The sequence below is a fragment of the Aspergillus brasiliensis genome (genome assembly GCF_001889945.1).
Source record: "Aspergillus brasiliensis CBS 101740 unplaced genomic scaffold ASPBRscaffold_8, whole genome shotgun sequence".
NCBI classification, from domain to species: domain Eukaryota; kingdom Fungi; phylum Ascomycota; class Eurotiomycetes; order Eurotiales; family Aspergillaceae; genus Aspergillus; species Aspergillus brasiliensis.
Genome location: NW_027137449.1, coordinates 119,607 through 144,234, shown reverse-complemented (window position 1 = coordinate 144,234; position 24,628 = coordinate 119,607). Strand labels below are relative to the sequence as shown.

General features: G+C 51.6%; 11 protein-coding genes across 11 annotated transcripts; 5 read left to right on the top strand and 6 right to left on the bottom strand.

Annotated features, from left to right (window-relative positions):
- Positions 1–586: 586 nt before the first annotated feature.
- On the top strand, positions 587–3,225 carry ASPBRDRAFT_197044 (uncharacterized protein; the record flags this gene model as incomplete). Its single annotated transcript, XM_067621052.1, has 9 exons — positions 587–662; positions 734–771; positions 820–886; positions 941–1,107; positions 1,166–1,732; positions 1,792–1,806; positions 1,858–2,043; positions 2,106–2,578; positions 2,655–3,225. 9 exons carry the CDS (start codon positions 587–589, stop codon positions 3,223–3,225), a joined length of 2,160 nt encoding a protein of 719 aa, XP_067477578.1.
- Positions 3,226–4,457: 1,232 nt separating this feature from the next.
- ASPBRDRAFT_56144 (putative phosphatidylglycerol specific phospholipase) lies at positions 4,458–6,144 on the top strand (the record flags this gene model as incomplete). Its single annotated transcript, XM_067627503.1, has 2 exons — positions 4,458–4,547; positions 4,606–6,144. The coding sequence occupies 2 exons, from the start codon at positions 4,458–4,460 to the stop codon at positions 6,142–6,144; spliced, it is 1,629 nt and encodes a 542-aa protein (XP_067477577.1).
- A 293-nt stretch (positions 6,145–6,437) lies between these two features.
- ASPBRDRAFT_56143 (MFS transporter) lies at positions 6,438–8,231 on the bottom strand (the record flags this gene model as incomplete). The annotated part of the gene is made up of 1 exon (XM_067627502.1): positions 6,438–8,231. The coding sequence occupies one exon, from the start codon at positions 8,229–8,231 to the stop codon at positions 6,438–6,440; it is 1,794 nt and encodes a 597-aa protein (XP_067477576.1).
- Positions 8,232–9,350: 1,119 nt separating this feature from the next.
- Positions 9,351–9,860, bottom strand: ASPBRDRAFT_129116 (interferon alpha-inducible IFI6/IFI27 family protein; the record flags this gene model as incomplete). Its single annotated transcript, XM_067618112.1, has 1 exon — positions 9,351–9,860. One exon carries the CDS (start codon positions 9,858–9,860, stop codon positions 9,351–9,353), a length of 510 nt encoding a protein of 169 aa, XP_067477575.1.
- Positions 9,861–10,149: 289 nt separating this feature from the next.
- On the top strand, positions 10,150–11,368 carry ASPBRDRAFT_617882 (uncharacterized protein). The gene is made up of 4 exons (XM_067628334.1): positions 10,150–10,302; positions 10,510–10,978; positions 11,031–11,214; positions 11,263–11,368. The coding sequence occupies exons 2-3, from the start codon at positions 10,645–10,647 to the stop codon at positions 11,174–11,176; spliced, it is 480 nt and encodes a 159-aa protein (XP_067477574.1). The 5' UTR covers positions 10,150–10,302; positions 10,510–10,644; the 3' UTR covers positions 11,177–11,214; positions 11,263–11,368.
- Positions 11,369–11,512: 144 nt separating this feature from the next.
- ASPBRDRAFT_197040 (uncharacterized protein) lies at positions 11,513–13,225 on the top strand (the record flags this gene model as incomplete). The annotated part of the gene is made up of 5 exons (XM_067621051.1): positions 11,513–11,697; positions 11,749–11,770; positions 11,820–11,893; positions 11,945–12,274; positions 12,322–13,225. 5 exons carry the CDS (start codon positions 11,513–11,515, stop codon positions 13,223–13,225), a joined length of 1,515 nt encoding a protein of 504 aa, XP_067477573.1.
- Positions 13,226–14,550: 1,325 nt separating this feature from the next.
- ASPBRDRAFT_56139 (amino acid permease) lies at positions 14,551–16,310 on the bottom strand (the record flags this gene model as incomplete). Its single annotated transcript, XM_067627501.1, has 2 exons — positions 14,551–16,025; positions 16,091–16,310. The coding sequence occupies 2 exons, from the start codon at positions 16,308–16,310 to the stop codon at positions 14,551–14,553; spliced, it is 1,695 nt and encodes a 564-aa protein (XP_067477572.1).
- Positions 16,311–16,946: 636 nt separating this feature from the next.
- Positions 16,947–18,962, bottom strand: ASPBRDRAFT_677000 (uncharacterized protein). Its single transcript, XM_067628939.1, has 8 exons — positions 18,378–18,962; positions 18,291–18,318; positions 18,061–18,232; positions 17,875–18,011; positions 17,760–17,814; positions 17,635–17,700; positions 17,453–17,582; positions 16,947–17,397 (listed from the first exon to the last, which is right to left on the bottom strand). The coding sequence occupies exons 1-8, from the start codon at positions 18,573–18,575 to the stop codon at positions 17,077–17,079; spliced, it is 1,107 nt and encodes a 368-aa protein (XP_067477571.1). The 5' UTR covers positions 18,576–18,962; the 3' UTR covers positions 16,947–17,076.
- Positions 18,963–19,788: 826 nt separating this feature from the next.
- On the top strand, positions 19,789–20,463 carry ASPBRDRAFT_128718 (uncharacterized protein; the record flags this gene model as incomplete). Its single annotated transcript, XM_067618083.1, has 3 exons — positions 19,789–19,924; positions 20,005–20,055; positions 20,138–20,463. The coding sequence occupies 3 exons, from the start codon at positions 19,789–19,791 to the stop codon at positions 20,461–20,463; spliced, it is 513 nt and encodes a 170-aa protein (XP_067477570.1).
- Positions 20,464–20,529: 66 nt separating this feature from the next.
- ASPBRDRAFT_76083 (putative MFS transporter) lies at positions 20,530–22,146 on the bottom strand (the record flags this gene model as incomplete). The annotated part of the gene is made up of 2 exons (XM_067629306.1): positions 20,530–21,475; positions 21,527–22,146. The coding sequence occupies 2 exons, from the start codon at positions 22,144–22,146 to the stop codon at positions 20,530–20,532; spliced, it is 1,566 nt and encodes a 521-aa protein (XP_067477569.1).
- A 564-nt stretch (positions 22,147–22,710) lies between these two features.
- On the bottom strand, positions 22,711–24,270 carry ASPBRDRAFT_56135 (uncharacterized protein; the record flags this gene model as incomplete). The annotated part of the gene is made up of 3 exons (XM_067627500.1): positions 22,711–22,717; positions 22,748–24,046; positions 24,221–24,270. The coding sequence occupies 3 exons, from the start codon at positions 24,268–24,270 to the stop codon at positions 22,711–22,713; spliced, it is 1,356 nt and encodes a 451-aa protein (XP_067477568.1).
- Between the last annotated feature and the right edge of the window lie 358 nt (positions 24,271–24,628).

Sequence of the window (24,628 nt, the reverse complement as noted above, 5' to 3'; positions counted from 1 at the left end):
TCCTTGTTATCCATCTTGGGTCTATATCAAGTTCAGTGATGCTTTCTGTCGCTTGAAGGCCGATCCAAGTTGAGGTAGTTTGCAAACCGAGTTGAGCAGAAATGTGAAGGACAGATCTTAAGCACTGAGTAGTGACCGAATCACCAGGAAATAAGCTGTAGTTATACCTGAATCCATACAAACTAAAGTGCCAAAAGATGAATAAAAAAAATGTGTATTGATTGATATCATGATACGATATCTCTTTCGCTATATATATTGCAAGATGGCGCAGAACAAATAGCTCGATAGCGATCAAGCCCCTTTTCATCGACAATACCATTACCCATGATGTAATATGAGATAAGAACCATCCCAATATTGGCAGATTTGGCATTTCCATTGAGTGCTAAAGAACGCGACATGACAGCTATTGTTAGTTCGGCGCCGAAGTTAGTGGGAATCGGAGGCCATCGGCGGTCCATGCAGCATTTAGGTCGGAACTCTCGGCGACGAATGACTCCTAGGCTTTTCATCAAGTTCCTCCTCCATCTCCTTCACTGCTTTTTTCTTCGCGTAAGATCCGCAACCGCCAACTGAAGAAATCATGTCGGCAGTGACACAAGGCTCCGAGCCCATGCATAAGGCATGCGATACGTGCAGAGCCAGAAAAACGCGATGTAGTGAGTCGAGCTTCCAGTCGGTCGGAAGAGAAGCCAGCTTCGGCGTCTGACTAATCTCCTTTTCACGCCAGAAATATCAGGCAGCATTGATGCCTGTGACTTCTGCCTGGTATATCAGGCCGCGATGCTTCCCGTTTCGGAATGCTAATTGTTATAGTCCCAACACCGTCCCTGCTCCTTTACTCCAGTCAAGCGACCAAGGAAGCGCAAGTATGACGCGTCAGGTACTAACAGAACTGCATCTTTGGACTAGAATAGAAGCTAATGTATCACGCCAGTATTCATACCACTCTCCGCGACATATCAACAGTCCGTTCATGACCTTCCCGGCTCACAACTGGGCTCCGAAAATGTGGGCTATCAGCAGCCGGGATTGTATATTGACTCTTTGCTTGCAAATCGCCAAGCCTCACGCATACACGGAGGTGCCAGCCATCCAGATCAGGTATTGTCGGGCTCTCCTTGGCTGCTAACCGTGCCCATAACTGACGATGGCCACGCAGCTGACGACTATCTTCGGCCCGAATCCCAACATCTCCTTCTTTCCTGAGCGACGGGTTCGGGCCATCAGTCAGCGATTGGGTCACAATCGGCTCGATCAGTTGCTAGAGCAAATACGCGCGGTGGTTGCAACAAAGGTCAAGAACACCTGTGCTATCCCTCAGTCTTATATACAACGGCACCTGGGCACGGGGAAGATTCAGGAAGTCCCGAGTCGGGACATTATCGATGGACACATTTCTGGTACCTACGCCTTGATTGACCGCCTCTATTTTCTTTCTGACAATCATAACCCTCTTGCAGCGTACTTTGACATGGTACATCCGATCTATCCATTCCTTTGTCCAGACACCTTCCGTGCGCGAGCAGCGTCGCAGGATCTGGTGCAATCGCTAGAAACAGATAAAAGCTGGGCAGCACTGTTCTACGCGATCGTGGCAATTGGATGCCAGAACAATGAGGGAGGAAGTTTTGATGCCGGTGTAGGAGAGGCCTGGTCATACTTCGAACAGTCGTTGTCCTGCTTTCAAGATCTCTTCTTTGGCAGAGGATCGTTGACTGCAGTTCAAGTGCGTTCCTCCCGTTCTTCTTTCGCAAACAATCAACTAACGAAGTTCCGTTACGCTAGGCACTTCTGGCTATGGTATCCTGCCCGTTATCGAATATAAATCTTCTAAACTGAAATTGCTTATAGGCTATCTTCTCTTCGACGGTCTCCGCATTTAACTTCGAGCCGTTAATGCTAACAGAGGCTGCCGTTATGGCACAGGGTTTGGGGTACCATCGTTCGAATAGTCCACAAGAAGGACCATGCCGTCGCACATTCTGGGTGCTCTACTACATGGAGAAGACGTCCTGCTTCGCGACTGGTAAAACTTCGGTGAGTCATATATGGCCATATCAAAGGAACATCTTTCTCTGAACTAGAAATACCGAGCTTAGGTAGTGGACGACGCAAACATCAGCTGTTCCATCCCGGATGTAACAGAGTCCACTTTTGATGACTATGACTGGTTCTTTACCTTTGTCAAATATGCTCGTCTCGTCTCCAAAGTCCGCCAGTCTCTCTTCACAATCAGCTCCGTTAGCCAGCCTCTATCCAACTACAACTCTGTGGTTGAGAGCCTGCGTATAGAATTGGAAAGCTGGCGCTCAAGCATTCCGACCCGTTTTCGGCCAGGAGAAAAGCTCAAAACTCGCTCTTTGCAAGAGCCCCTGGCGGCCCAGATCGCCTTGATTACCCACTTTCTTTACCTAAACGCTCTTCTTACACTGTCATGGACGGTACTGCATTATGGAGCTGTCCGTTTGGAGACCACACAGCAGGAAACTATGAAACGAGACCTGATGCGCACTGCTCGAAGTGTTCTTGAATTAACGGTGCACATCGAGGTAGCGCCTTCCACACCAGTCTGGTGAGCATCAAGGCTCTTATTTCAGGCTATGGAATGATATCTAAACAGGGGCTTACGCGGTCTTTTTGTACCACAGGATACTCGCCGTCTTGCCACTATCGGCTCTGATGATCTTATTCGATCTGGTGGTCCACAACGCCAACCACCCGGAAACCGGTCTCAGCCTCGCTCTTCTCGACATCGCTGGGGGGCACTTCAGTAGGCTAGAGTATGCCAGCAATGGTGCACTTCCAGGCTCTCTAATCGCCGAGTTTGCCCATATTGCCCGTCAATACGTTTCGGAAACCCGCAAGCCTAAATCTATGTCCAGGGACTCCCATGAGACTAACCTTCCGTTTCAAGCTCAGGACCGTATACAAGCCTCTCCGACCATGCCAGGACCCACAAGCACGTCTGTCACCGCAGGTCAAGCTGATCTGGCTCCGCAAGGGGTGCTATCGCAGGTGCCGGAACCTGTCGCTACTGATGCTCCGGAGGCCATGCAGCCTTGGAGTCCAGCTTCTCTTGATCGGAGTGAAGCGCTCTTTCTACCATATATCGACGATCCGACTTACTATTTTGGGGACTTGCAGTTGCTTGGTATTGATTTGAAAGACCTGTTTGACCATTCATATCAGTTGCCGGGTGTAAGCGATAAAGGGGTGTAATCCAGCCTCGATTTATAGCAACCATTGGCCAATCTCGTGTACTCATTGTCAGCCACGTCTCACTGTCTTCGGCTGATTATCAACGTCGATACAATCGACTCAATGACCCCCAAGGCCAACTGACAAAGGGCCTCTTTAACCGGAGCAACGAAAGCATAGGGCCTGATTATTGTGACCTCAACGAACAATCCATATTCCGAATAACCAATCGAGCGAGTAGCTTAGAACCGCCGGAAATGGAAATGAGGCTATATAATGACACACATCAATCACGTGCGGTGCATTCTTCACCAAGAATATCTGCCTGCGCGCTAACCTTTTCCCTTTTTCTTTATAAGTTTTTCGTGGCAAGAGAGAAGAACTTTGCTGGCCTTCCTTCAGATAACCGTACAGTCTTGTACGGTCGCTCCCATAGTGAGCAAGAGGTTATCCCAGGATCAGCCAAGCAATGTCTCCGACTGAAGCGCGATAAGCCCAGAGAAGCAAATGTCACACGAGGCATTGCATCCTTTGAATTGTCATGTCTCCTGATGGGTACATGTGATCATCCTCTTTGAGTACCAATCTTCACGACCTGAGCCCGACATTTATCCCATTTAGGAAGCCATCAGCACACAAATGGCCACAATCCTGATGTCATTAAGACCGACCACCTCAGAGACAGTATAGGTTATGATATATCATTCAGTGTGCGCTATCGATGAGCCTGGGCTTATACTCGTGAGGAGGGCCGTTCCTGTGTCGGCGACTCATGTCTATGACGTTATTGTTCGGATACTGCTCGGTCGGACTAATGAATTAGCAACAGTGATGAGAGCAACCATCCAGGATCAGAACATATCTCATGCAACCTGAAGGGTAGCCAACACTGCATCCCAGGGGCGTGAATCCTACGATGCCACCTGTACCGGTAGCAAGGTGATCTGCGGCTGTTGCACATCCAGTCACACCGCCTGGATGGGCTGGGCGATGACTAGGATGCAGGAGAGACACTCCGGAAGAACGAAAGTCGTGGGAAATAAATGGTTAACCTGGGGATGTCTCTGTGATACTGCCTGTTCCTTCGGAGGTGTGTGGAGGAAGTATCTTTAGTCTACCCCCAGGCTATCCAGCGATGGTCACAAGTCAGACCCCCGCAGTCTCCGGCTTGCCGAGATTCGAGAAGCGCGCGGATCCTCCTGAGAAGGACTAGCGTTGCGGGACTGGACCGTGTCACGCTCCGCAGCAGGCCAATGGCTCGCGTTGCTGCCGGCATGAGATCAAGAGATTGGCCGCCAATCGGCCCTGCTGGGCCCCGCCTGGATATCCCCCGATGTTTCCAAGTTCCCTTCTTCATCTGCAGGGCCTCGAGGCTGTTGTCCCTCCATCCCTCCGCCACAGTCGTACGACCGTACAACTTCATCCCCCTGTACCGTCACGATGGATATCAAATCGTTGCAACAAGCACGTGGGACGCCGCCTCCCGAGGAGCGTCGTCCCCTACTGGGTCCCGATGGTGAAGTTGTAGAGTATGAACCGGATGATGACATAAAGGGTATGCCCCGACAGCGATCACCACCATGGATCTCAACTTGGGCCAAGTCAATCTTCATTACGGCCATCCTCCTGATTATGAGTGTTCTGCTGGTCTTGGCCCTTCTCTTCCTGGGTTTGGGTATTTCTGGCCTGCCTCATGGTCCTTCCGAAACGCCGTTAGCCCCCCACGGTCCGATCAAGAACGTGGTGGTTCTGGTTCAAGAGAATCTCTCGTTCGATACCTACGCGGGAGGACTGACCTACAATTCTACCATTGACGGCCTCGTGAACAGAAAATATTGCAATCCTTCTGACATAGAAGATCATACATCGCACCAAGTCTGTGCCAAACCCACCGCCAAGAATGTTGCCCCCGATGATCCCGACCATTCCATCGCAGGGGGGTCCATGCAGGTCTATAGCACGTACCATCCCGATAATACGAGTGCTGCTTCGATGCAAGGATTTGTCACCGAACAGGTCCGCTCCTACGGCATCGACCGCGATCTCTCCCGCGCTGCCGAAGTCATCAACTACTACACCCCCGACCATGTCCCTGTCCTCAATGCGATGGCTGAGAACTTCGTCCTCTTCGATGCCTGGTTTGCTGCAGTTCCCGGTCCTACTAACCCCAACCGCGCCTACTTGACATCTGGAACTAGCCACGGCCATGGAATGAACGACATTGGCTTCTTGACTTCGGCTCTGCCTCAGGTGTCAATCTTCGAGCAGCTGTCCAACGCCAACATCAGCTGGATCAACTACTCCAACGCCACCGGCTTTCTCCCAGACGCACTGTTCTACAAGTGGACTCTTAGGACCGGCAAGTCCGAGTCTCACATCAAGCCCATCGACGAGTTCTACCGCGACGCCCAGGCAGGCACCCTTCCCCAGTTTACCTGGATCAATCCCGAATGCTGCCAGTACATGTCATTCCACCCCCCATCCCCCATCAACATGGGCGAGGGATTCATCAAGAGCATCTATGAGGCGCTTCGGTCCTCACCGCAGTGGAACGAGACCCTCTTCATCCTGACCTTTGATGAGCACGGCGGCTTCGCGGACCACGTCTCTCCCCCGGAGAATGTGCCCCCTGGTGACCATCTCACTCATAAAGAGTGGGCTCTGGATGGAAGCAAAATTGAGTTCAAGTTCGACCGGTTGGGAATCCGTGTTCCGACGCTTCTGATGTCTCCTTGGGTTGGGAAGGGTGTTGTACAGAATCGCCCCACAAACCAGCCAAATGACTTCACTCATACTTCGATCTTGAAGTATCTTTCGGAACTGTGGGACTTGCCCGTGTTGACGCCCAGGGTTGCCTGGTCACCGAGTTTCGGGGGGTTGATCACTAACACCTATCGGGATGATACCCCCGAGAAACTTCCGGAGCCTGCTGATTTCTAGATGACATATAAGCGATGAGACGTGATGAATGTAATGACTAGAGTGGACCATATATTGCACGCGTTTTACATAGGATAATGCCTGAAACTGTATGTGGCCGGAGAACAGTGTCAATGTCTTAATCGATTATCTTATTATCGTTCATAGTTATATAAGAATGGCAAGGTATCACAATTGAACAAACAGATTGGTATCACAAAGCTAACATCCCCTTCCACTCGACCAGAATTCGGCCTGGTTAGGACAGACCCAACACCAGCGCCTTCCCTTCACTACAACAATCACCTGACCCCTTAGAATCCGAGGAACTTCTTCCGCTTCTCCTTGACCGACCGCGACCTCGATCTTTGCGTGATCGCCGAATTTCTCGTGTTCACCCGATCGATATCATAGGGGTTCGCCTCGTACTGCCGACCTTCATGATCATCACTGGAGTCTGAACCAGTGGCCACCGACTGAGCGCGCTCAAGGTCCACTTCCCGATCGACCCGGGTCTCATCCACGCCATTGGCAACGGCCTCGGCCTCTTCCTTCACAACCTCCTCGCTCTTTTCCGGGTTCAACGACTTCTCAGCCAGTTTCCTCATAAATGCATCTGCCTCGCCAGCATACTTGCACTTGCGTCGGATAGCGGCACCATACTTATAAAAGATGAATGGGAAAGGCAAGCAAGCGACGGACAAGAAAGCTGGAATACACGATGCCCAATGAATACCCAGGTTCTGGTACATGTACGTCGTGAAAAGAGGGAATCCCGCACCGAAACAGCTTCGAATGATGGAATTAGCAGCCAACACAGATGCAGCATAGATGGTGTACGCGTCAATCAGGTATGACATGATGTTAAGGAAGACGAGGACCATGCCAAATCCGAATGGAGCAGATGCGATGATACTGACGATCCAGTGAACGTTGAGACCGTTTGTCCAAGCGAACCAGAACAATCCGATTGGGATGGTGATACTTCCGATCATGGAGGGCGGAAGACGCGCCTCGGGTGGTGCGAACCCACGGTGTTTCTCGTGAACCCGCTTATACCGCTTGTTGTCCCACATGTTGTATCCCACGGCTATCATCATTCCGACCATCACCCCCAAGAAGGGCAGACTGCCTACGCCTTCGTTCCAGCCGCGCAGTTGTTGGTAGACGATCGGGAAGGCGTCGAAGAGCATGTACAGGGTGCCGTAGACGATGGCCATGTATAGCGAGAGAAGGAAAACGATGGGCTCAGCAAACAGAAGAATCCACGGGCGCAGGAGGGCCGCTCCGAAGGCGCTGGTCACGGAGACACGGCCACGCTCGACGTCCAGCTTGCTGATGTATGTTTTGCCAGTGAGCTTGGTGAGACGGTCGGCGCGCTTGCGAAGGAGAACCGGGGCGTATGTTTCGGGAACGAGGAGGAACTGAATGATCCAGATAAGGCCAGTGAAGGCCGCTAGGAAGCCTTCCACCCATTGCCAACCTGCGCCTTGACCCAAGAAACCGCCGATGACAGGCCCAAGGGTCGGTCCGAGGAAGGGACTACCCGCGAAGACACTCATTGCCAATCCTCGCTGTTCAGCGGGGAAGACGTCGGCGATCAGTCCACCCGCGTTGGTTAGAGGGCTGGATCCGAACGATCCTGCGAAGAATCGCAAGATGATGAGAGTCCATGGGTTTTTCGAGCCTGTTGCACCAGCACTGAAGACGGCCAGGCCCATGTAGGAGATGAAGAAAACGAGTTGGCGTCCGATGAGTTCACTGAGCGGTGCCCAGACGAGGGGACCAACAGCAAATCCAAGCACGAACAGTGAAACACCTAGAGTGGCTACTTCACTGCCGATGTTAAAGTGTTCCATCACTTGATCGATACTGCCCGCATATGCGGACGAGGCCATGGAAACGCCAAAAGTCGCGAACGCGGCGATGATGGTGTAGACCCATTTCATGTTCTTGTTAAAGAGCATGGGGTTACGTGGGTCGTTAGGAATCCATTCCACGACGAACGGATCAGATTCGGTCCCTGAGCCGGCATAGGGATAGTCGATGATCTCCTGAGTGACGACACTCTGGTCGACAATCAGACGCCAGTGAGGGATCTTAGCCATGGTGTGAATGGGACCCTCGTGAAGGAGCTGGCTGGATATTGGAGCATGATGGACTGAGACTAAAATCACGGCGGGTGGAGTGGCGTGATTATAAAGGGATTGGCTTGTTAGGGGCTGTAATGGCGTGTTTTGAGGAATTTTCTTAGGGCCTGGTGCCCGACGGCGCCATGACACGATCACACTATGCAGCGCTACCCTGATCCATCTGCTGCAGGCATCCCAGGGACAGACCGGGTGAAGAATGATTCGATCTCAGCCAAGGGCAAATCCCAATGCTTGTCCAGGATCCACTGATACGGCATGGCTCCACTCGGTGGAGGCTTCGGCTGTGAGTTCGGCAACCCGATCACTGGCTGGACCGAGGCTGTGTGCGGCTCCCGTATTGTCATCTAGTCCGGATCGGTCACAGTACAAAATACATCTGGAACGATCTCAAGATTCCTCCTGATTGTTCTGGGAGCTGATTGCAAAGGCCGTTGATATCGACTGGAGTTGAAGCCGGATAGCCGGGCCCACGCTAACCTTGCTACCCTCGCTTGCAGAGCCCTATGCCCGTTTGAGTTGTGCTCCCGCCTGTCTGCATAACGTCTGCACTAAGCAACCCCCGAATATCGATACGAGGCAGATGACATGCACAATACCATCACTAGTGAGCATAGGCAGAGGATGGGGGCGGGTGTTCCTGGTGAGCCATCCGTGGTTTCCACATAATAAGCTTCGTTGTCATCGCCGCGCCTTTTGACGTGTGGCAGCGCCGATCTGGTTGGACAACCGGCTCGGTCGGAACCCTCGACAGCTTTTATGTTCATCTTTTACTGCACAAGTATTTCTCTGAGCACTATTTCCTCCTTGTGCTGGCTTGCCTGGAAGATAATTCCGTCTGCTTGTAGAGACTGGGTCGAAGCACTAACACCTGCCTTGTTACTGCTGTGGTATTCCAGAGCATCAACTCCACATGGAAATGCTCCATGGCTGCCGAGTTTCTCGCTTCCATTGATGCTAACTACAGCTTCGACTTGACTCTTCCTATCCCCAACCCCAATAATGCCATCTTACTTATTATCTGTGCCGCCTGACGGTCCTGTCATCAGCTCGACCGACCCCTAGCGGATAGACACTTTAACCCACCCAATGCCACTTCATTCCTAGCCGTTGGAAGTATGTCCAAAGTACACCACGAGGCACATATCCAGCGTATGTCGCCTGCCACCTCGCTGCGAAAGACCCAGCAATAGGTCCTAACTCCCCAAATCCCAACACTTCGAGCACCCACGGCGCTAAAGCCACGATTACGCCCAAGGCAAGGACAAATGTATATACCGGGTGCTCTTTCGCAAAATTCACTCCAGCTTCTTTGGCTTTGGTCAGAGCGTCGGCGGCAGGGCCGGCCATTTCCGCTCCGGCTTTGATCGCATCGCTGAGGCCGTGGAGGATAGCTTGGGCGATGGACTCGCTCCACCCGTTCGTATCAACTTGTTCATGCAATCTTTTTTGAATGGACTCGCGACTTTCACCGGTCAGAAGAATGTTGACAATATCGGATGCGACTGCGGAAGTGCGCGCATCGGTAGGGTGGACGTCGGGCGATGGTCCCCGGATGCAGTCGAGGATCGACTTGATGATGGACATCTTTTCTGAGAGATGTAAACGATGAAGGTGTGCTTTATGGTCACGGGTGGTGCTGCAATGTTATCAAAGTAATGGGGAATGTGCGAGTCTGGATGTCGTGAGGGAAACAAGAGTTCAAGTCGGGAGAGACATTGGAGCTCTACTATATCCTGATTTTATATTGTGGGCATATGGCGCATCCAAGGCGCCCTCCATGAACGCCTATGAAACAGAGGGCACCGAGTGAGTCCAATAAAATATCATCGTTAACCACAGCCTTGCAGCTCAGCTTCAAATCTACATGCATGTCTGTCTCGTTGGTTGGCCGCTCTGGTATCGCCGCTGTCGCTACGCGCTGCAAGGCTATCCGCCAGGCATTCATTCCTCCGCAACGATTTAGCGCTGAACGACCGCACCGTCCAGTCAGATTTAAGTACCTAATAATGGCTTTGTTAGGCCACAGGTATGCTGATTTGTCACCAACACAACCTCTTGGGTCCGGTTTACTCGGGTCCGGTGAATATGCTCTCCCAGATAGCAGCAGACCAGTTGCTTGTGGCCTCCAGGACCTGTGCGTCCACGTGAGCCACCTTCCTTGCTTGTCACATCATTGCTCTACGTAATGCGTTGTGTGGTAACTACTGCAGGGTGTTAATTTTGGCTTTCTCAGATCCAATGCTCGTTCGCATTGCATCCATATGTGAACCCTCACACGTAATGATACAAGCTCTATCCCAATGGAGATGATCGTCAACACTAAAGGAACGTCGTTGGGGCGCTATGTGACTTTTGAACGTTCCGAAACATGCTCAAAGTACGAAAGCTTTCCTTTCAGGATCCACTAAGCGGTCAAACAGCATTATTTTCTTTTCCCCTTACGATTAGGGAAGCAGAACAGGGTGGTGGTCCTCATCAGTCAGCGATAGTGACGGAGGCCCCAACGGCCACCAGCCTTATGCCGACATCGTTAGTTCCCAGGAACAGGTATCAATTAGTCTTCAGCTATGTGCGGATCAACAACTGTTGCGTGGAACACACAACCCCTCACGTGTCTGACGCTGCCTGTTGCGCGTATTCCGTGGGCTCCTTACACCCACAGCCAATTGCGTGCTCGTTAGGGTGCTACATTCCAGAATGTGGTAAGTGATATCATGCCACCCTATACAGTTGCTAGCCTTATGAGCAGGGCAGAAACAAGTCCAGAGCTCCCTTTTTCCGAAGTCTGTATGCCGACTACCCGTCAACATGCCCGTATGAAGAAGACCATCCAACATCCCCAAGCCTCGACACAACCAGTAGATGATCCGTGTCAATTCTGTGTCAAAGATACTGCGTGATACGTCACGCAAGGATGCTCCCGCAGCATACAGCCCCAGTGTGTACTACATGCTCGGGTCATTTCATGGGTCTTAACAACAACTAGGCGCATTAGCAGGCACGCTCTGTTGCTTGGGAGTCTTCGGACATCCTTTCCCACTCATCGTACTGGCCTACGCCCAGCTTCTTAGTCCAAATAAGGGGCAAAAGTAGTGGGGAGGTGATCCGCGTGTTCTACTGATCATCTCCACAACCACCGTACGAGGTATGCATCCCTTGATTGATCCACAACCACCTGGTCTTTAAAACCAACCGATGGACTGAGACATCCATCGTGAACGACTGATATTCTCACAATGGGTGAATTCGGAATTGAAGAGCTTTCTGATCTAAGCGTCCTTGCTGCCGAGCATGGGCTAGAACTGACCCCAGACGGGTGTCACTTGCGCTGGGCTCGAACAAATCGCAAACACCCGCGGAACTGGCACCCAGTGCGCAAGTCCTACGATATCGTTGTGATCTCGCTGTTGGAATTCTTCACGTGAGGTTGTCTTGGACTTTCTCCGATATGTTGCTGACATCAACTGTCCAGGACATGTCTCAGTACCTCAGGGGTAGGTAGTGCTCTCCGCACAGCATGCACAATGTCTTACAGTTTGACAGGCCACAACAGCCACAGCAGCACAGGTTGAGTTCGGGACGTCAAAGACGTTGACGTTGTTTCTATATGTATCAACGTACGCTACCAAACCCTTTTATGGCGGAGAAATAGGCACTGATTGCTATAGTTATCTCTTAGGGCAGGGTCTTGGGGGGATTGTGTTTCCCCCTTACTCGGAATCCTTTGGTCGAAAGAAGCTGTATATCTTCAGCGCGTCACTATACAGCGTGTTCTGTCTCATCATCGCAGCGGTCCCGTCAATCCCTTCCCTGGTCGTCGGCCGTTTCATCACCGGCTTTCTGTCTGCCATCCCTACCGTGGTGATCACCGGCAGTATCGAAGACATGTTCAATACGCATGATCGGATCTTCGTCATGTTGATTTATGTGTCGATGGCTTGTATGGGTGTTAGCGCCGGGCCGATTATAAGCTCGTATATATCTGTTCGCTTTGGATGGTAGGACTCACAAACCTCTTGCCTTATGAGTGCTAACACTGAAACAGGAGATGGGTGTTTTACGTCGGCGCTATTGTCTCGGCATTCCTCGCTGCGCTGCTCTTGTGCATCAAAGAATCCCGACCATCTCTTCTTCTTATGCGCGAAGTCCAGACTCTGCGTAAGCTGACCGGAAACGATACCTTCAAGGCGCAGAACCCGGATTACATGCCGGACCTACGCACCTTCCTCCAAGTCGGACTCTTGCGGCCTCTCCGTCTCTTCCTTACCGAGCCTATCGTCTTTATTGTGACAATGATATTCGGAGTCTGCGTGGCCTTGGTCTACCTCTTCACAGAAGCCCTTCCCCCAGTCTTCGAGGCATTTGGCTTCAGCACGGAACAAGCATCCCTCCCGTTCCTTGCCATCGGACTCGGCGTGATCCCCAACGCTTTGACCCGCATCCTGGACTACCACATAATCCATAAACGCCAGAAGAAATGCGGAGTTCTCAAACCAGAACACAAGCTGACGGGGATCTACATCGGAGCACCTGTACTTGCGATCGGGCTCTGGTGGTTCGCCTGGACGATTCCTCCCCAGGTGACCAATGTCCACTGGTTTGTTTCCGTGGTAGCACTCTTCTTCGTCGGGTACGCACTCAATGAATTGGAGATCGTCGTGACGGCATATATGGCAGACAGCTATCTAAGCTACGCTGCTAGCGGCTTCGCTGCCCTCTCCATCATTCGGTCCTTGCTCTCGGCTGCTTTCCCACTGTTTGGGAGCAAGATGTTCGATGCCCTGGGGGCCAACGTGGCTGTTTCTATTCTAGCTGTGCTGGCAACAATATTCTGCATCGTGCCGCCATTGTTCAGTCGCTACGGAGAGAAGATGCGAATGAGGAGTGTGTTTGCCAAGTATAGTCTGCAAGTATATGCGGAAAATGGGGTGGATCAGGACTTTCAGTAGTTGCATGCAGCTTATGGCACTTATGGGGTATTGTTGGTGTTTATGCATCAACCATGTCTGCACGCAGCTTACCTCTTATGGTTACTAATGCTATCTCGAATGAAATGATGAAGAAGAGGAGGAAATCTATATCAAACTATCTATTGTTACGGAAAGAACTCATGATCACGACCGTTTATGGGGATACTATGCTAGTATGGGAGGCCGAGGACACGCACAGTTAGAGTATATTTGTATCATGATGTTGCTAGTTCAAAAACCTGTTAATTATGATGACAAGTCATATTATAGCCTTATTCGTATAGTATAGTGGCAGGAAGACTTGCTCTTATTTGATTAAACTAACCCACCGTGACTGCTGCTAGTAACTAGCAGTGTTACTACCACCACTGTCACCACCTTAAATACCCCCCGTCAAGAAAAATAATGAATCTTTGATTCACTTACTATTACATGCAATGCAATCCACCAAGATTAAAATCAAAGTACTAGAGCTGATGTACACGATAAGCAACTATACTAACTACTAGCTACAAATATCCACACCGGGCTGTTCTACGGCATAGACAGAAGCCTAGTCCTGTCACAAGTAAGTTACTAAACAATACTCTACCACTAGATGGGAATGCTAAATGTTTACATTTAGTAAGTATTTCTGACGTCCGACTTTGCTCTTTAGCAACTTACTTGGTACTATGCTGTGATTGACTGATGATGATGATGATGATGTAAATATATCACTTTGGTCTAAAAAGTTCTTCATATGAGTAAGTATTGGGTACTCTTACTCTTCTGGGACTACTAGTACTAGTAGTACTTGTTTCGTAGTTTTGGAATTGGTAGTATACGAGACGGCACAATATATACTATTCACTCTTACCAGTTATCATGTTTAGTAGTAGCAGGGACGCAAGGACATTTTGGTTTGGTATTACTACTACGAGGTTGATGTTGCTCGTAGCATTGTTTTGCCTTATATGTTCCTTGCTGAGTTTATTGATCATAAAGATTGATGCGAGTCGGTGTGAATATGATTAAGGTGTTGGTGTTAGAGCCTGACCACTGACTGGTAGATTAGTACCTATTCACAACTAAGTATAGATGTTCCAATGCACAAGAGTCCTCTTTAAGAGATTCAGATATATTGCTAATTACATCGAACGTAAATTGCATCTAAATAAGGCTTGGTAGCTGACACCAGCCATCATATAACTATATAACTATATATCTGTTACAAAAGTGCACGCCAAACTCCGCTATATGCGACCGAACAAACTCTCCAGATTCATCTACTCTTTATATATAATCACACCGAATCCACACGTCTACCCCATGATGCTATCCCAGATCCTCCGCACCCATCCCTCCTTGGGGTTGCTAGATTCCCAAGTAGAGTACGGCGGACGGCCGGTGTCCAGATCGGCCTCGCTGGGCCGCACAAAGCTTGTGCGGTACCACGCCTTGTGGCCGACGTACAGAATCACAAACAGAATCGGGCAGATATAGGCAACCCAGAAGTCGGACACATTGAAGGTGGGAATCCAGGCGGTGAAACCCTGCGTGAAAATGATCAGGATGTTGAAGAACAGTCCATACCAGGCCAACCAGGGCTGCCAGATGGCCTTGTAGGGAAGGGTGTCACGAGAGACACCACGGGCTTTCAGTGCCTTCATGAAGGCAATGTGACTGGCGTTGATGGACGTCCAGCAGATGAATCCAGCCACACTGGAGATGTTGACCAGCCAGTTGAAGACGGTAGTACCCGATTCCGAGACGTTCATGAAACCCAGCAGGCCGAAGAGAGCCGTGAACGCCACACTGACGTAGGGGACACCGCGGCGAGTGACCCAGCCGAAGACCGGGGGCGCGAAACCCTCCTGGGCCAGGCCCAGCAGGACACGACTACCACTGTAGACGTTGGAGTTGGCGGCGGACAACACGACAGTCAGAAGAACCGCGTTGATCAAGCTAGGAAGAACCTTGACACCGGCCAAGTTGGCGGCGATGACCATGGGGGAGGCGGAGGCGTTTTCAGCCCCGCTGGCCAGGTCGGGGTTGGTGTAGGGGACCAGCAGACCAATGAAAAAGATGGTCAGGACAAAGAAAACCAAGATACGGATAAAGGTCTTGCGGATGGCGGAGGGGACAGTCTTCTGGGGGTTCTCGGTCTCACCAGCGGCGACACCGACCAGCTCGGTGCCCTGGTAAGAGAAACCAGCTTGAATGAGCACGGCCCAGAAACCGACAAACTTGCCGATGGATTCATTGGAGGTGATGAGGTAGGGAGCGAAAGCACCCGGGTCATGCCAGTACTTGAAGCCAATGTAGCCCTGCTTGCCCACACCCGCATCAATGCAGATGGCGAAGATCATGAAGCCCAACACGGTCAAGACCTTGGTGATAGAGAACCAAAACTCCAGCTCGCCGTAGAAACCGACGGGGAGGAAGTTGATGGCGGAGATGACGACCCAGAAGACACCGATGAAGATGGCAATGGACAGCTGATCGTTCCAGTACTGGATGATCATACCGGACGCGGTCAATTCGACGGCGTAGGTGGAAGCCCAGTTGAACCAGTAGATCCAGCCCATGGCGAAACCCAAGCTGGGGTCGACGAGACGCGCGGCGTAGGAGGTGAAGGCACCGGGAATGGGAATATAGGTAGCCATCTCTCCCAACGAACACATGACCGAGTAGACAATAGAACCGACGAAGGCGTAGGCAATGAGGGAACCCGCAGGGCCAGCCTCCGATAGGGCTGTTCCACTGCTAATGAAGAGACCTGTACCAATGGTGCCACCTGCGGGGGGTTAGTGACGAGTTCACAGCAGTGCCAATTGTCTGATCGAGGTGTCTTTCACTCACCAATGGCGATCATCTGCAGGTGACGGTTCTTCAGGTTGCGCTTGAGCTTGGTTTCCTCCTCCTCATTGTCACTTTCGACGTCCTTGGTGAGGCCATTGCGGCGGCGCTCGCGCAGGCCGGACGGAGTGAGGGAGCGATCAGAGGGGGATTGGGAGCCATTCTCGGTGACGGCGCTGTCGACGGGCAGCTTCCCTGGGGAAGTGACCTTGTCGTCCTCCATAGCCGGCAGGTGTTCAGCTGCGGTGGGGAAAGGCGTGAGGAGATTAGGAGGGCGAGAGGAAGAGGGCGTGAGGCAGCGGAGAAGATAGCCTCAGCGCACGACAGCTGGCGAGGGAGTCGATGTGTCAGTCAACGTCAATGATGACCGGATTGAGTTTTGGGGGAAGAAGGAAAAACAGAAACAGAGACAACATGACAAACCTTTTTTCCCATGTGGCCATCCTTGGGGGGAACGGCAAGATTTTCTCATGACTGGCCGTCTGGACCGAATTTTCCCAAGATCGGGGCAGTTCGTTCCATAACGTCAGTCGCCGCGGGCGAAAATTTCTCCACCTTCCTGCCAAAGCGTTACCTAATCACGAGCCTATCACGGGATGCAAGCGGCCAGCAAGTGGATTCTAGCGGGCTTCTAGCGGCGGTTACCCTTCTCTCAGGTCGACTCAGTCCGGTTAGCCACGGACAGGCACACCAGTTATCTTCATTCAGTGTGTCAAACATTAGACATTAGACATCGGACATGATAAGATGAACACATCCACTATTGGACAATATCCAAACAGAAACAGTTGCGAAAGCAAAACACCCAGGAAAGCAGAGGGGCAAAAGTGTACAATCAGAAACAGAAAGCGGAGAGAAACAGAAAAAATCAGCTCTGGCACTAGGCTGTTTCGGGCATAGCAACCGCCTTCCCGTTTAGGGACGGAATTGGCATTGCGCGTGCCACATCACGTGCCCTTGTCGCAACTGACTCAAGTTACTCGGTTCCTTCATCCTCCAGACTTGGCCCCGTCCGAATCATGTTTCACCTCATACTCGGTCGTCACCTGAATCCCATCGACACATCGCCCGGCCTCCTCTTCCACTGCTCGGTCTGACCCTCCCCGAACATTACTGACAAACTGAGATTGGCTGTCCTCCAAGATAGACTCGGCCCCGGCTGGTCTCCGGTTCGCTGCTCCCGTCCCCGCTAACGGTCCCATCTTGTACCTGCCGACTCCACTGCCCCCAGCCGATACGTCGGGCGACGAGGATGATCTCCGAAGCAACGGCCAGATGCATGGAATGTTGACAGTGATGACCGCAATAATCTATCGCGTGCTCAGAATAATCATTGGAGAGGCTGGAGGGGTGAAGGGAACGTACGGTCTCGCGTGTGGCCCAGAGATTACTGGTATTGACGGATTCGATGTGCCATAGCGAAAGGATGCAGCGGAACAGTGCGGCAACCATCACAAATACGCCCCCGAAAAGCAGCAGGCCGATCACCAGTTTGCTATTGAGTGTGAGTGACTCGACTATCACAATTGTGTCTGCTGGGGGCATACCGGCGCCAGGGGAGTTGCACTTGGATCAGTAACGGGAGGGGGATCGAGAGCAGCACGGCGTCCGTCCTAGATGACAACACCATCAGTCGTTAGCAGCGTAGGTTGTGGCGTGTATTGTGACTTACAAGATATTAGTCACCGCAACGCCAATGTAGTTCGCCGAGCCTTGCGTACACGCCTCTGATATCCGTTAGCCGCACCAAGACTGCTGCAGGCATGGTGCCTAGGCTATCAACTTACTACCAGGATTCGGATAGATCTGCCACAGCTTGTCGATGGGGGTACAGTGCAGCAGGATGGTCAGGATGGCGGCGATGTATGTGCCTGAGCACAAGCCTGCCGCGACCTTGACGTATTTTTGCTGAACGAGGCCAATTCTACCGGCGTCAGTGCGATTTTCTAATCGACATGGGATCGGGCACATACGTCAGACGCTTGTAGAAAAACAACATACAGGCCTTCAACATCCAGATGAGGGTCACGTAGACAATCCAGCTAATGAGTAGGCATTTGGCTCCAAACTGCCGCTCGTTCATCTCCCACTCCTCCATGGATGCTCTATGCGCGTCGGTGAGCCTAGCATTGGCGCCGAAGCGGACTAATAACCATGATAGCATGTCAATCAGATACCAATTTCAAGGAGACGACGAACTTACACACGAACTTGAACATGAAGACTTCCGTCTGGTAGAACACGGGTCAGCCTTCTTCGTCACCCGTCCGCCAGGGATCGTATTACTCACCCCCCAGAGAACAAGAGTCACGATACTGAGGTAATCATCACCTTGCCATTTCCTAAACCCCACTGCTCTAGTTCGAGCGAAGAGTCGGAGCAGGATGACAAACATGCCAATAGCCAATTCTATCCATTCTTCAATTTCGAAGGGGAGACTTTGCTCCTGGGTGGAGCCGGGTTCGATGTGAATCATGGCAATTATCATCCGAAGGTTAGCTGACACAGGGAGATGTATCTGCTATGTGTATTGTGTTAGTCGAGCAGTCTGCTGCCACACATTCACCCGTGCTGTTTGAACGAAAAGATTTGATTTACCCCAGTTGTAAGACTGCTAGTATGTCTTTGTGCTTGTCTGGTGCTGAGGTCAACGAAGAGCGCGATGGGAGCCATTATTGTGTCTCGACACAATCTGGTCCTGTCAAAGGTTTTGAGGCTTCACATGATGCGCAAGCAGTGAACAAGGCAAATTGAGGGAATACCCAGCTTCACTGTTAGATACCATATCCTATGGGATCCCGGTATACATCCAGGCTGCCACATATTGTTCCCATGCACTGTGATATGGAGACTCTGTAGACACTATATATGAGTTAGCAGTAGGCCTACGACGGACATACCACCTCTATAATCTACTCTCGTTGTTTCTTTCCAAGACACATGCATTGTTCCGGCCTTCAAGTGGATCATTCTCTATTTTATTCTTCAATCTGCTCTAAAGTGAAAAATTAGTCTGAGTACACAGTCGGTGAACCAACAAGAACAAGAACTTGGTTGTGAATTGGATATTAATGCAACATTTCATCACTATTCCACACAAACAAAATTCTAATTCCAAGCAAGGTGGCTGCCTGTGGCAGTTCCCTTGCAATGGGCAGAAGTGAGACATGCATCGGAACTACAAGTTCGGTTCCCCGCACAATCCGGTGCGCTTGAATGTTGGCGTTGCTACTTGCTACTTGCTACCGGGCCAACCCGATCAGCGGTAAGTTACCGGGGACTGATGGTCTTAGATTTGAGTCTATCTACAGTCTCCTCATCATTAAAATTAATATGGTTGATCTACTGTTGAAATATTGAGTAGTCTGAATATACTCCCCATTCCTCTGCAAAATTATCAATTCTCCAGTATCTGGCATAGCCAATCTTATTACCTACTACCCCTATTCCATTACAATCAACCTACATATTCTGCAAGTCAATCAATGCAGTGCATCTACTACATCCCCTAGACTGAAGTTAACTCGCCACTGATGATCAGCGGGACCCGAAATCTTAAAATAGCTCCCCCTCTACTCCATAGAAGCACCTGAATCCTGTATAAATAATCTCCTTTCTTCCACCCCTCAGTTTCAACAGACTCTAACTAACACTCTACTAATTACCCAACTCATTCTAATCTCATTTCACTAGTGAACAACATGAAATTCCTCTCCCTCCCCCTCATCACCACTCTCACCTCCCTCCTCGCCACCACCACCACCGCCGCCTCCTCCTCCTTTCCATCTACATACACCCTCGTCGCAGACGGAGGCTGGACAGTTGTTACTGATGGATGTACGTACCCCCCTCCCCTTCCTCTCCCTACTACTACAACCATCATCCTACATAGTACATACTAAATTGTATTAATATAGCACATCTATACATCGGCACCGGCGACATCCAGCACTACCCCATCCTCATCCGTACGCTCCTCCCCTTCCCCCCACTCTTTGCCTAGTACCCCTCTCAATCCTATACTAACGCAACCTACTCCCTATAATACAGTAAAAGGCGGATCCAACAACACCGTGATTACAGGCCACAAACAATACGATACTAGCACTGGTATTCAGCATCTCTATGTTATGCAGGATCAGACGGAGCCGATTGGATTGACGGAGCCGGATGATGCTGCAGCAGCTGGGGCAAGTGTGACTGGGTTTGGTGTGGATGAGGATAATTATTTGGTGTTGAATGGGGAGGAGGCGTGGGGGGTGCAGCCGAGGGAGGGGCAGGTGAGGAGGATTTATTGGTTGGGTGGGGATGATGATGATGCTGATGGGGAGTATGAGGGGATTGGGTTGTGGGTTAAGGAGTGTAGGGGATGCTAGTTGATTATTAGAATGTTATGGAGGGTGGGTAGTATGTAAATTAACAAAGAACGCAGGTATGAGTTATCAATAAACATATACAAAATCCTCATTCTTCCCATCCGTCAAATCCAACAGTCCATTCGCACCCACATGTCCTTCCTCCCCGTTTGCTTCGAGTGTCTGCTCGATCGCCATCATTCGATCGCTCTGCATCGATACGTCTACTACCTTCGCGGGCTTGCCGTTGCGGACGCGTCGCTTCTCTTGCATCTTGTTCAGTACCCACAGGTCGACCCATTGGAGCAGGAACACTGCGATCAACGCCACGAAGATCCCCACGCATGCTCTCACACCAGGCCGGTATGCTGGCGCGTCTTTCTCATTGAAAAGTAGAGGACCGACGATGTTCCCTGCCGATACAGCAGCATTGTATAAGGACATGTTGGCGGATTTCTTCGTCGTGCCCGCAGTGTTCGCCACGATCCAGCTGACGATCAGCGGGTTCCCGCCGAATAAGAATGCAATGAGATAGTATCCCGCCATGAGGGCGCCAGTGGTTGAACTATTCCGTGGAACAGCATACAGGATAGCCAGTCCCGCCACGACGGGGAGCATCAGCACCGCGAGGATAATGCCCTTTAGTCGAGCCTTTTGGGCGAGGTAGCTGGCCAACAAGATGACGATGACTTGCACGGCGCCGAAGGGCATGTTCAGCAAGGTGGTGGTGTATGTGTCGTAGCCGAGGCCTTGGAGGATCAACGGCCCGAAGACGTTGGAGACGGAGGCGCCAATGTTGAGCAGTAGGGCCATGCTAGCCCAGAGGTAGGTTTTGGGCTCGAGGGCGGCTTCGTAGACGTGACTGAGCTTGAATTCGCGTGATCCGGCGCCCGTCTGGTTCGCTCGTAGACGCTCCATTGCTTGGAGCTTTTCTTCTTCGGTGAGGAAGCGTGCCGACGGGATGTCGTTGTCGAGGCGCCAGTAGACGATCGGGCTGGAGATGATGGTGATGAGGCCGACGACGAGGAAGATGCTGTTCAGATTAGTGTTTGCTAGAACTAGGGAGATCATTGGGGAGGCATACATTTGCCACTCTTTCAGTACACCCGATTTGATGTGTCCGAGGCCGAAGGAGAGCACCGCTGCGATGATGGTCGCCACGCCGTTCGTGCCATACCAGGCGGCTACTCGGATCGGTTGCTCAGCACGACGATACCACTGACTCGTGAGGAGACTGAAGAGTGGGAGGCAGCCAGCCTCAAAGAGGCCGAGGAAGAACCGCGTGGCCATCAGCCCGCCGAAGTTGCTGCATGCTGCCATGCAGGTCTGCGCGATGCCCCATCCAAGCACCAATGTGGGCATCAGGATGCGAGGCGGGACGGTCACGATCAGCCAGGAGGAGAAGGGCTGCCATGCGAGCTGCGCGATCGGGGCGATCGAACCGACCAGCGAGTACTCATCCCCGGTGAGGTGGGTGTCCTCCTTCAGGCCATACGTGGCGCCAAAACCCAAGACTGTCTTGTCTAGGATCTGCAGGAAATATACCCAGACCAAGATCACCAGGATGGTTCGGTCGGTTTTGTGAGCGATGCGCTTGCTATCTTCCTCCGTCACTAGAACTGGCGTAGATGGAAGTCCATCGATGGTTGGCTTGGTCACGTCCGTGCCTTCATCGTGGATCGCGGCTGGCTTGTCAAGCTCCATGTCAAGTAAGATGTTTTGTTAATAGTTGGTAAGAGGTGATCAGAGCAGGCTGGCTCGAGGGCAAGTCGACATATAACCCCGTCGTCTATCACCACCCCCACGCTCTCCCGCCTGGCCAGCCCGCAGGCTATTTAAGCTTCAAGCTCGAGACTAACGGGCTACACTAGTAGCGGCCATCCCCCGCATTTCATCCCCGCAAAGTGACCCCCACGTTTGATGGGGATGGCACATGCCGAGGATGGCTCTCTATCTCTAGGCCGGGGAGGCTATCATGCCATCGACCACAAAGCCGTGTCGATCTAGGTTTAGAGGTCAGCCATAACTGGCTGTTATCTGTCCATGGCGTAACTCAAAAGTGAGGCGACGCGCCGGCTACGAGTGTGACTGGTCAACTCTCCCCGATCCCTGCGCGCAAATTAGCCGGATGGCTTTGATGTGTTGACATCATCCCGCTTTGGCGCCGTGGAAGTCGGCCATCAGATACGAACCGGGTGTAACCGTCCCGGAAGCTGAGAAGCCCAGAGCGGCCAGCCAGCTCACCTTGTCCACAGCTCGTGGGGGTAGTTAAGATCTAGATACCCTGCTAGAGATATCGCCACACGTGATAGACTGCTCATCACGACGCAGCATTTCCCGTAGCTCATACACGCCCCCTGCTGCAGCTGCGTTGATAACGTCCGCATTGGCATACTCTAGCCGATATCCTGCTGCTTCCTTTCCGCCGATGCGCCATCCAGGCAGCTTGCTGGATTGTCGAATGCCATGCACCACGGCTTCCACCGCCCGTGCGTCCCATATCCCGTCACGTCTTGGCAGCTTCGTGTGCTGCAGTAGAGAGAGTGCGGCCTCCACTGTGCTGGGGTGGGTGCTTTTGACGCAGATGTAGAACAGCGCTGCGATAATCTGAGTACTCAGTGTGAATGTTCTTTGCGCAGAAGCAGCATCCTTCGTCGTGGAGTGTGGGGACAATGTTTCTAAGAGGGCTGATACATCCTCTAGACAGTGTCCAAGGAAACTACAATCTTGGCTCTGCAAGAAGGGAATATCCTCCGCCAGAACAGTGCGGAATATTCGAGCTTGGAGTCGAAGAAGGAGGTAATCACCGCTGCTCGCACCAGGACTGTCAGTCGATCCCGCGCTCACAGCCTCGAGATACTTTGTCAATTGCTCATATAACTGATGTCGCTCGATCAGGATAGTAGCCGGCATCGCCTGCAACCCTAGCTTCTTGTATGGCTGGGAAGACGCCAGATGGTGCAGCATCCAGTTCTGCAACTTTGTGAGTGCTGCTCGTGCATCCGCCAGGGTGGAGCGGTCGGGGATGATCGGGACATGCCCAGACTTTTCCAATGGAGACACTAATGACAATCTAGGCCGCCGATTAAAGTTGTATGTGCTTGCCTGGACGTCCAGGGTAGCTAATAATGCGGTTAAGCGCAGCAGAATGTCATCCGTGGCAGAATGCACGGCAGTGATAGCCTGACACCGTTGCAGCAGGATCAGCCCCTGATCCAGATGTCGAATTGCTTGGGTAGCATTGCCCAGAAGAGCTTCATAGGCGTAAAAGATCACGCTGCAAATCAAAGCCACTTCGGTCGATGCCTCCGGTGAGTAAAGGTGCATCCGGAGCTGCTTGTGAGATCTGGCGATGAGCTGCAGATGCTGCGGCGATGGACGGTCGGAGTTTATCACAACATCATCCTTGAACATATAGTCGCGATAAATAGCGCTAAGGGTGACCAGCGCATTGCGAATCACCGGTTGATGGTGACATCTCTGCAAAAGGAGTCGACTCCAAAAGTCAGGGTCGGAGAAGCTGGAAAGGCTCGACGCGGCCTCGACACAGTAGAAATGGAGGAGTTGGCGATCCACTCTACCGCCAGGAACCTTAAAAGGAATACTATATGCTGTGATTCGATCGAGAGCGCAGGTGGATGCCGGCGATGTGTATCCCCCGCAGGTTCGATTTGATTGCTTGCACCGCAGACAATGAGGTTTAGCTTCGTCGCACTTGACGTGACGGGTCCTGTTCGGGTTAGAGACATTCGTGCTGATACAGAGGCTGTCGACCTACTTGCAGGTTGTACATCCCGTGCGGGACTTTGGGGTGCTCCTTCTGGCCATTGTGATTCTGGTGAAGATTCGTGTCCTGTTCAGCCTCGCTGAAGTTCGAGATGACTGGTGTTACGGTCGGAGTCAGCACTAACCGATCTTGGTATACGGCTATTGCTGCCTGATGGCAGGATCTCATTCACGGCTAGCTTAGTTCACTTGGTTTCATAAACTATCCTTTGTGTTTCCTGTTCACTTCCTTCACTCAGTCCAAAAGACCGGTGATGTACCAAGTATTCACTATTTCATTCGCACATTTGGCGGTGCACCACATAACGATGCCGTCGCCCGTTCGCACCTTCCGCGTCGAAATATGGAAATATCCTGTAGACATACGGAAACATCCTGCGCGTCGAGAAACACTGGCTGA

Coding starts and splice junctions, on each gene's coding strand:
- ASPBRDRAFT_617882 (XM_067628334.1), top strand. CDS start 10,645: ATGCTCAAAGTACGAAAGCTTTCCTTTCAGGATCCACTAAGCGGTCAA. Junction 10,979..11,030: donor GTGCTACATTCCAGAATGTG/GTAAGTGATATC, acceptor TGAGCAGGGCAG/AAACAAGTCCAGAGCTCCCT.
- ASPBRDRAFT_677000 (XM_067628939.1), bottom strand. CDS start 18,575: ATGATAATTGCCATGATTCACATCGAACCCGGCTCCACCCAGGAGCAA. Junction 17,701..17,759: donor GTTGCGGTGACTAATATCTT/GTAAGTCACAAT, acceptor GTTGTCATCTAG/GACGGACGCCGTGCTGCTCT. Junction 17,398..17,452: donor TCTGGGCCACACGCGAGACC/GTACGTTCCCTT, acceptor AGCACGCGATAG/ATTATTGCGGTCATCACTGT.